Below are 10,684 nucleotides of genomic sequence, written 5' to 3' on the forward strand. Positions count from 1 at the left end.
ATTTCAGTTTACCATTCTACATCACAGTTAGTCACCCAGGAGAGCAGAGCAAGTTCCCGAACAGTTAGGGCTACACAGAGAAACCCTGTCTCAAAAAAAAAAAAAAAAAAAAAAAAAAGAAAGATTACAAAGACAATCACGTTTCTAGATCTTTAGGGAACTTAGGATAAAGCTTCTCCTTATCATTATTAGGTGAACCTCCAGCAGCCAAATAAATGCTAGGAAATGAAGATTCATGTCTGATTTATAACTGGTAGCCGAGCAGCAGTCCAGATTTTTCTGTGACTTGGGGAGAGTCACTAGGGAACCCACACAGCACAACAAGCTATTAGGCAGAGATGCAAACTGCACCAAGACAGAATCCCTCTTCCTTTGTCATTCTCTAATCTTATTTCATGATGGTGTCAATCAAAAATGTCTGCTAAATGGGGCTTCAAATTTATCTGCCATGTGAGACCACCCAAGAATCCCAGGGTGCCAGACTTGCTGTCACTCTCCTTCTTGGGCTAGATGGTTTAGTTCTCTTCTCTGCTACGTATGGGAATAGGGGCTTTCTGGAAACTGAGACCTATGAAATGGCATCAAACCCTTGTGGAAACACACAGTTGCCATATTAGTGTCTGACTATGTAAAGTACTAACCAGATGTGCCCATCACCTGTCTGAGTTCTAAATGTCAAATATGTCACACAACTCTGCACCACAAAGTTGTTTAGAACAACCACTAAATAATTATGTTTTAAAATGATGTGTGTGAGTGGGGTGGAGGTGCGTTTGTGCAGGTGCTGACGGAGTCCAGAAGCTGTCAGGTCTCTTAGAGCTGGAGTTACAGCTGGCTGTGAGCTGCCAACGGGCGCCTAGAACTGAGCTGAGGTTCTCTGTAAGAGCCTTATGGCCTCCATCAATGGCCCACCTCTCCAGGCACTCGGATGGCTAGTTTTAATGTTTTCTTTTTATGTAATTTTCAGTTACAGAGTTCTCAGAATAGAGGAAATAAGTTTGTCTCTCCTCAGATTCGTCAGTTATTAATGGTGTTCTCTACATGCTCTGTAGCACGCTGCTTGTCCTGAACTCTGTTTAGGATGATACTTTGTGGAGATCTGGTCTCTTTTTCCATAGACACATCAGAGTATATTTCCTAAGGACACAGCTTTCTGAGTAAGAAAGTATTTTTTTTTCCATCAAAATGAGAAATTAACATATAAACCAAGCAGAATAAATTTAAAATGGCAAGAATAAAGAAAAGTACATTGCTTATTCCTTCCAAGAGGAGACACTCTGGGCTCTTTTGTTACCAGGCTATCCCTAGACGTTGACATAACTCCTGATACATAGGGGATGCTCACACAAGCCTATTAACTTCGTAAAGCAAAATTCCACGGGACGTTTCATAATGTGAATTTTTCCTAAAATAAGTCAAAAGCAAAACCAGCAAGAGAGGCAGCCATTTCTTTACCACCTGCAATTAGTAATTTGCATGTTACAGAGAGGTGGAAAGTTTCAGGTACACGATTTGGATGGATTGATTTTTAAAGATTTTACTTTTATTATTTCTACTGTGTGTGTGTGTGCACATACATGTGTGTGTGTGCACGCCTGTGCACGTGTGTGCATACACACAGGCACCTACTTGAGTATAGGTGCCTACAAAATCTGGAAGACCACACTGGATTCCTTGTAGCTGAGTCACCGGAGTCACCAGGGGCTGTGACACGGGCACTGCGGAGTCCTTTACCAATGAGCTGCATCTCAGGATCTGGGGCACTCCTTCTCACAGAGGACAACCGTCGCTATAAGTAGCGGTTTCGGACGTACTCGCGGTACATGGCGGTGTCCTCCTTGCCAAGGGGCTGCATGACTCCTTGGCTAGCTTGGATATGGGCCTGGAAGATCTCTGTGGACTTCCTGTCGACTCTTGGGGGCTGAACTTCATAAATGTTGTCCTGCGAGAAAGCTGAGATGGGAGTTCTGTAAAAGAGGAAAGGCAGGACCGTGTTACAGAACTTCTCACCCCAACATGGGCTTCACCAACCAAGGGCAACCCCTGCAGTTGTCACTGCCTGGGAGGCCGAGGGACAGACGCTGTCTCTGACACCCCGGCAGGGCAAAGGTCCTGTCCCTTATAGCATGTCAGTCAGCTCTATAGTTGCGTGTCCACGGGAAGAAGCTAAGTTTCGTTCCTTGTCCTTGCAGGCCCCTGTTTGTTTGTAAGAATGAATAAGTAGAAATCAATGTTATGGGAGACTGATAATTCTGGCCAATGAGTTAATAACAGTAAAATGTCTGCTCAGTGCCGTGCCTGTCCCAATACAAGCACTCAGTAAACAGGATCACGGTTTAGGTATAATTCCTTACTGAAGTTCCAAAATTCTAAAAGCTTTGACAACCAAAAGCTATACTTCCTCAGACACCCAGCCCACCTAAAACACCCTGTTCTCAGTTCTTCCCCATTCTATGACATGCAGATGTTAACATGCCATGCATCAGACATGGCCTCAGATCTTACTGGGGAGATTAGTATGAGGTGACTATATCTTGGGGTGCTAGTGCCCACTTTTAAAATTCTACAGCATATCTGGCCTCTGTTTTTAAGGTAAGGAACTGTGGATCTGTGACAGACAGTCCCCTCCTTTCTGAAGCACCCGAGAATAAGCCCCCAGCCTTGCACCAGGACAGCAGCACAAAGGAGCTGGCCCTGGAAATGTGGGTGTGGTGAGCAGGCCCCACGAGCATGAGAACAGGAGAGCTGGCCCTGCCTCCCGCCAGTGGCAGCATCCGGTGGTCTAGCCTGAGCAGTGCTGGAGAGCTTGCTCTGGTGATGCAGACAAGGGAAAGCTAGCATGCTAGCCAGCTCAGCTACCTGGCAGGCCCAGATCCAGGGCTAGAGCTGGTCCATCCCAAACCTGTATCATCTGCAAACCGCTGGGATGTGTGAAAGGGCCAGTGCTGCGGATCCAGAGCTGCAGCATCTCCATGACACAGGGCAACAACGGGATAAACTGGAGGAGGCCAGGGGAGGATCCAATATTGATGGAGTCACAGAAGCCAGAGGCCTGGAGCCAGACCAATGGCTCATTGCAAGGAACATCTGCAAGTGAAGATGTGTGGACAGAGGGAGATACTGTGTGGATGGAGGGAGACACTGTGGGATGCACTGTGACACACTACAACCTCCATGATGAGATGTTTGCTACGCTTTATTATTTTTGGTTGTTGTTGTTGGTGGTGGTGGTGGTGGTGTGTGTAGACACACGTACACACATGTGTGTCTTACGAGGGGGTGTTGCAAAGGCAAAGGGGGATATGAAGGGGTGGGGAGATAATTGAGACTGGGCTGCATGATATAAAACTCACAAAGCATAAATAAAAAGTTTTTAAATTTTTAAAAAAGAATTCTAATCCATTCCTTGAGGAAGGCTCTGTCTCCAGAAAGGCCTTGTCAGAATTCATCATAGTGGTGTCTGACACATGCTCCATCTACAGCCATTTGAACACCCACAGGTTACCACGTCCTTAGCTGGGGGAGGCAGGCCATTGGGGATGAGCTGACTGAAAATTCAGAACTGATACAGATACGTGTGTGTGGTATGTGCTGCTCATGTGTGTGCTCAGAAGGTCAAGGAGAGGCCACGAGTGAGGACGGATGGAAAACTAAAGATACGGTGAGGTCATGGACATAGGTCGACAGACTCCAGCATGTGACCATCCTCCAAGACGGTCTTCATACTCGGGCAACAGACAACATTCTGGTGGGCTGGGGACTCAGCCTTGCTCCTCTGGATCTGGGAAGAGTCACAGAGGAACGGGCTACTTGCTTAGCTGGGACTCGGGAGCTGGGGGAGGGATCTGTGGTTAGCAGTGGACACCAGAAGCGGCTGGAATGTTAGCATTCTTCTGGAAATTGGGCAGTGTGCTAACATGAAGGACAGGAGAGACTGGTCAAGAGCTCTGTCTTCATAGCATGTGCTGCACTTAGATGTGGACTTTTCCTCTAGAACGCCAGCCAGGCGTAGACTATGGAGATGGATGGCTCGGTAGGGAAAATGCTGGCTCTGCAAGCAAGAAGGCCACAGGTCAGAGCCCTAGAACTCACATAAGTTGAGTTCTAGGTGAGCATGGACACATAGTTCTAGCTTTGGAAGGAAAAGACAAGGGCCCCTCCTCCCCCAAGCACACTGGCTGGGCTGTAGCACTGAGCTCTGGTTTTGGTTGTGAGCTCCTACCTCAAAGAATAAGGTTGAAGAGTGGTCAGGGAAGATTCCTGATCCCAACTGCAGGCTTCCACATATATGTGCACATGTGTATGTGCATACTTGCACATACACATGTGCCCCCACACATGCAAACATGCATATACATAAGCTTCTATACTGAAGGAAGGAAGGAAGGAAGGAAGGAAGGAAGGAAGGAAGGAAGGAAGGAAGGAAGGAAGAAAAAGAAAGAGGGCTGAAGAGATGGCTCAGCGGTTAAGAGCACAGACTGTTCTTCCAGAGGTCCTGAGTTCAATTCCCAGCAACCACAAGGTGGCTCACAACCATCTGTAATGAGATCTGATGCCCTCTTCTGGTGTGTCTGAAGAGAGCAATGGTATACATATACATAAAATAAATAAATAAGTCTTTAAAAAAAAACAAAAGAAGGGAGGGAGGGAGGAAGGAAGGAAGGAAGGAAGGAAGGAAGGAAGGAAGGAAGGAAGGAAGACAGGCAGGCAATCGAGGTGGGTCACTGAACTTTACCTTTGTGTACAACACACACCATCCCATGATGGCTGGACTTTATAGGACATCTCATTGAAATAAAATAAAATTGGAAGGGACGAGTCATTCAAGAAACTAAGGTTTTTGGGTTTTGTTTCTTTTTTCACTTCAGGATAATGTGTTTCAATTCAAATTTAGCATACAGTTTATGACACACATGTACTCTAATTTTAAAAGCATCCTAATGATTTCACATAATCTTAGACAAATCCTTACCAAAGTAATAAAACTCTAGTATAGAGTGGTTCATTTAAGGCTAAAATAATAAAGGTGGGCTGGGGAGATGGCTCAGTCAGTGAAGTGCTTGTCATACAAGCACAATGGCCTGAGTTTAAAGCTTCAGTTAAAGTTGGACGTGGTGACGTGTAACCCCAGCCTGGTACACAGCCTGGTACACAGCCTGGTACACAGCCTGGTACACAGCCTGGTACACAGCCTGGTACACAGCCTGGTACACAGCCAGGGTTGAGACAGTGGTTACAATCCAGGGATCTGCCTGGAGCTAACTGGCCAGCCAATGGCTGAGCCCCAGGAAAAGCGAGGTGCAGAACAACTGAAGAAGACTCTCCATGCCAACCTCTGGCCTTACATACATGTGCAAACATCTGTCTCTGTGTCTGTCTGTCTGTCTGTCTGTCTGTCTGTCTCTCTCTCTCTCTCTCTCTCACACACACACACACACACACACACACACAGAGAGGGGGGGGTAAGAGGGGGATGAAAGGCAGGAGGGAAGAAAGAAAAAGAGCCAAGTTAAAGGAATTTGGAGACAGCTAAATCTCATTGTATGCCAGCTTGCAGGACTGTGTTTCACAAGACAGATGCAGGGCTACTGAATGTCTGTGCTTAACACATTATCATGGTGGGTGGTTGAGATAATACACAAATCTATTCATAGTTTTGCCTCAGAACAATACTGGAACTCTACAGTTAATTTAACTCAAGACGAGCAGTAAGGATTCTTTAATGGCTGGTGGTATTCAGTGCCAAACCATTTTAAGCAGGCCCTTCTATAACGGGGCTCCACTGTCTTCAGAGATGGCCATCAAGTCAGCTACCAAAGCATCCCTTGGACTCCGCCGGCAACGCACGGCCTACATTAGACCAGTGTCTGCTTCTCTCGGAGCTCTTGCACGTATGTCCTAATAGTTAGCTTTCACGTCTGCTGTGGAGGAGGGAAGCACAGTTTTACACACTCGCTCTATCGGTCAGATGCGCTAGCCATTTGTAAAGCTGAACCGATGGTCCCTGTTCTCTCTTTGACCCTTGACCTTTGCATAGAACCGCATGTGCATAGCATTCCTGGCAAGAATAAGCAGACATCCAATGGCTGTTCAAAGACACCGCCTGGGAACTAAAACCTTAGACCAGCAGAGGAAGAGACCCTGCCGTCCCAGGGGTGGTAGGGCCAGGGCAACACAAACAGAACCACGCTCTCCACCCAAAAACTTGAACTTCTTATCAAGAAACAAACTGGGAGTCGGAGTCCTCCCTCTGCTTCTCAGAACCTGATTCACTGAAAGCAGACTCACAGAAAGAATGACAAACTCCACGGACAGGACATGCCAACCCCAGCTGGCATGGCTTTATCAAGCAGCAGGTAGGTCCTCCCGTGATACCAGTGCTACATTGAATAATAAATCTGTGATGTTGACATAGTCCCTGCTGCATCTGAGTCAGAATAATGCTCAAGATATTCCCAGGACTGCTGGGGTAACAGGGGGCAGGAAGAAATGGATTCACAAAGAACCACTGTTTACTGATCCAGTCACAGGGAGCCCCTCATAGACCTAAGCTGGAGTTCAGTGTGGCCCGAAGATTCTTGGCTCCTACTGCAGACTAAGTCAGAGCGTCTGAGGGTGAGGGCAGCTGCTGAGCCCGGGACGGTTCTAACGCCTGGGAACGCTTGCCAGCTTCTGGTCTATCGTGGCCACCATCAGTTACATAGATGAGACATGTAGAATGCTAAATATGAGCTTGCTTGAATTCTTACGGTGATGGGAGTCAAACCAAGGGCCCTGGACACCTTAGGCAAACATACTACCACTCAGCCATACTCTAACTACTTAACTAGTTTTTTCTTTTAACTTTTTTTTTTTTAGATTTATTTATTTATTATATGTAAGTACACTGTAGCTGTCTTCAGACACTTCAGAAGAGGGAGTCAGATCTTGTTATGGATGGTTGTGAGCCACCATGTGGTTGCTGGGATTTGAACTCTGCACCTTTGGAAGAGCAGTCGGGTGCTCTTACCCACAGAGCCATCTCACTAGCCCTCTTTTAACTTTTTATTGCTTCAGTTTCACATTGTGTAACTGAATCCCACTCACCTCTCCATTCCTTCTTATCCACCCTTGCAACCTTCCCACAAAAGAAAAAAAAATAAACAAAACATAAAAACCATCTCGTCAAGGGAGTTGTAGTGTGTCGCGTGTGTTCCACAGTATACACTTCTGTCCACACGTCTTTAATTGCAAACATTCATTGCCATGAGTCATTGGTCTGGCTTCTGCTACACTATCAGGACCTTCACTATCAGTTCTTTCACTCGCTCCAGCAATGCATAGATGGGGTAGATGTTGGTGTGGGTCAACTCTAAGACCAGGATCTGGGCCTGGGTGGTAGCTGAGTTGGTCAGCCCACCAGCTGTCCTGCACCCACACCACCAGGGTGAACTCTCCTGCACTGCCTGGCTGGCTCACCCAATGCTGTAGCCGGCAGGGGGCAGGGCCAGCTCTTCTGCTTTCATACCCTCAGGGGTGGCTCAACCACACCCATGCCACCTCATGTGGCAGGGACAACTCTCCCATGCTCACCCATGCTCCCACCACCAGGGCCAGGTCTACTGTGCCACTCAAGTAAGGTGCAGGGCCCTGCTCTCCCAAGGGCCAGAGCCAGTGAGGGACAGGGACAGCTCTTCCCAGCCCTTAGACATCAACCTGGTCCCAGACCATGGGCAACTCAGACCAGGGACTTTCATAGGGTCTTTAGTTGGTACTCTGAGCCATGGACATGGCTCTTAGTGGCACTGCAGGCAGAGACTTCACCATGGCCTCGGGTGGCAGCTCAGGCTACTCACAACTCTCTCCACCCTCCCCTCCCAGTTCCACTCCTCTTCATAGAGCTCAAACCACTCCACTCCTCTTTCTCTCCCCTCTGTCCATCACACACTTGCACACTGTAATGGCACCTGCTGTGGGCAGGGCACACAGCTGATGGGAACCTGGGTGTCTTCTGCTCACACATACTGTGGGTGGGCCTCTGGGTGTCCACTAAACACTCATATCTTGTGGCAGCAGGCTGGCCAATCTTATTATGTAGCCCAGGCTAGCCTCAGATGTCTGAATGCTGGAATTACAGGGGCATACCACCATGTCTGACTCAGACTAGCAAACTTCTGATCCTTACCCCTGCTGTGTCCCAGGTGTTAGGAGCATAGAACATGAAGTTTCTTTTAAGTGACAAAATACCACTAGCCCCACACTGGAGGGCACAGGTTAATGCTTAATTATAAAAACATGAGCAGCAGTAATAGATTCCGCTCTGATTTTCTAATGAGATTTTATTTATTTATTTATTTTTACTTCTCAAGTGACATATGCATTTCTGAGGTGGGAAAGAAAACAAAATCCATATCACTCAGAGGCTGTTGGACAGAGACGGGGTGAAGTTAAAGACCAGCATGGACACACAGAAGGTCTCTTATCACAGTGGTAGCACGGGTGCCAGATTAAAACAAAACAAAACAAAACAAACCCATCAAAGCCAGCATTTAAATACCACACTGTAGAAACTGTGAGACGAATTTCTTTTATGGATTCCAGTAGAGAGACCTAGCTTATTAGTGTACTTTGATGACAAAAAGTAAATAAAAATTTTTTAAAAAAATCAACACTTGTCTCCTGGGCATGAGCAGAGGGAATTTAGCTTTAAGCTCCTCACAGCCTCAAAGGGAGATCTATTGCCCCTCACTCAAATGCCAGTTGTATTTTTGGACATAAAATATTATAATTATATTGCAGATGCTAGCGGGGTGTTCTGCATTTCCCCCCAAGGAATGATGCAGTCTTATTTAGAATAATATATTTACCCATTCATTTACAGGCTGTTTAACACACATCGCTCAGTGAGCATGGATGACATTCACCCTTAGTTGCGGCTCTCACAGCAGAAGAGAAACACTCCAGGCAGAAATTCATCAGACACACCAAATGGTTTTAAGGAAGTCCCTCACTGGTGCCCTTTAATGCTCTTTGTTCAATGGGGCTGCTTTTAATACAGCCATTTCTGATAAAAGAAAAAACCCTCCACCTTATACTCGAATGCGGAGCTAACATTTGAGCCCTTTAGAGTTTAATCCCCGCTAAGATGACTTTTCTGGCTTGCATAGATTGAATAACCAGTAAATGTTCACTGGCTTGGGGCTGAGATGTTTTCGGAATTCGGTGACATCATGAGGACTCATGGTTAGCAGTTAAACTACTAGACAAGATTTGGTGGTTAAAGTATTAGACAACACTTACATAATTTTAAGAATTGCATTATGTGATTCTTTTTGGTAGGTTAAGATCTTATGCTCTTGCTTTGATCAGTATTTTGGCACACTTCAAACCTCATATAGCATTTTCAGAATATCTAGTAAGAGTTTGATTCATAAGATCCATTTCCCGGGGCTGGTGAGATGGCTCAGTGGGTAAGAGCACCCGACTGCTCTTCCAAAGGTCCGGAGTTCAAATCCCAGCAACCACATGGTGGCTCATAACCATCCGTAACAAGATCGGACTCCCTCTTCTGGAGTGTCTGGAGACAGCTACAGTGTACTTATATATAATAAATAAATAAATCTTTAAAAAAACAAATAAATAAATAAAAAAAAAAGATCCATTTCCCTTCCCAGTGCTCGCTCTGTTGCTACTAAAACTTTCAGTATCTCCCACAAAGCTCATCCTCCTCCTCCTCCTCTTCCTTCTCCACCTCATCATCACCATCATTGTCTCATCAAATGCTTCCTTGTTGACCACATCTTAGCCAGAGGACCGAGATATTACGCTGAGGACCAGAAGGTGGTTTTGCCTCATTCTTTCTGGGAGAAAGCCCTCATCAGGTCAAAACTATAATTTGGGTCTACTAAGACACGTAAGACACATCTGCTATAATGAAGCAAGACTCTGGCAAGCACCTTAGTGATCCATCTTTGCTGTGAGCTCTGCCTTCTTTCACAGTCTCCATCAGGAGCTAAGGGCTCTTATCATCTAACTGCTGATGCTGTGCGATGGCAAACACTTCCAATCAGAGCTTTTCCCTGTCCTCAGCATCCTCAGGGATGCCAACCTTTGGTTTGTGGAAACTGTTCACACATTTTCCATGATATCAATTGCATCTCTCCAGCTCTTTCATCAAAGTGTTGTATCTTTCCAACAAGGCATTCACACTGTGCAGCCTAATCTTGAGTCTACCAAGGTGATATAGTAAAAATATGTTCGGTTCTCAAAAAAAAAAAAAGTTTCTGCATCTGGCTCACATTCTAAGGGCCAGAACATAGACACCTTGATCCAAAATGCAGCTCTCAAGGTGCCCTTGTATAATATGGCAGCAATTAGCCATGTGACAATTTAAATTTACCAAAAATTGATTTAAACTAAGTATACTTAAGATGGTTTTCCATATCATTTGCCACTTGACAAGTGCATGATGGCCACAGGCCTCTGTGTAAGGAAGTGTAGAAGTGTCCTGGTGTTACTGTAGGGTGCTATGTGTGGTGTGAAGTGTTCCAGTGTTACTGTAGGACACTATTTGTGGTGTAAAGTGTTCCAGTGTTACTGTAGGACACTGTGTGGTGTGAAGTGTTCCAGTGTTACTGCAGGACACTGTGTGGTGTGAAGTGTTCCAGTGTACTGTAGGACACTGTGTGGTGTGAAGTGTTCCAGT

At 46.0% G+C, this 10,684-nt stretch overlaps 1 protein-coding gene across 2 annotated transcripts in view; it reads right to left on the reverse strand.

Annotated features, from left to right (window-relative positions):
- Positions 1-145: 145 nt before the first annotated feature.
- Positions 146-10,684, reverse strand: part of Fig4 (FIG4 phosphoinositide 5-phosphatase) — a 112,647-nt gene continuing 102,108 nt past the window's right edge. The window contains exon 22 of one of the 2 annotated variants that reach the window (XM_029542548.1): positions 146-1,967. In XM_029542548.1, the coding sequence (XP_029398408.1) occupies positions 1,790-1,967 (178 nt within the window). In that variant the 3' untranslated portion in view covers positions 146-1,789. The remainder of the gene's footprint in view (positions 1,968-10,684) is intronic. The other variant, XM_021204720.1, reaches the window with a different exon arrangement.

This window comes from Mus pahari, chromosome 9 (assembly GCF_900095145.1).
Source record: "Mus pahari chromosome 9, PAHARI_EIJ_v1.1, whole genome shotgun sequence".
Taxonomy (NCBI): Eukaryota; Metazoa; Chordata; class Mammalia; order Rodentia; family Muridae; genus Mus; species Mus pahari.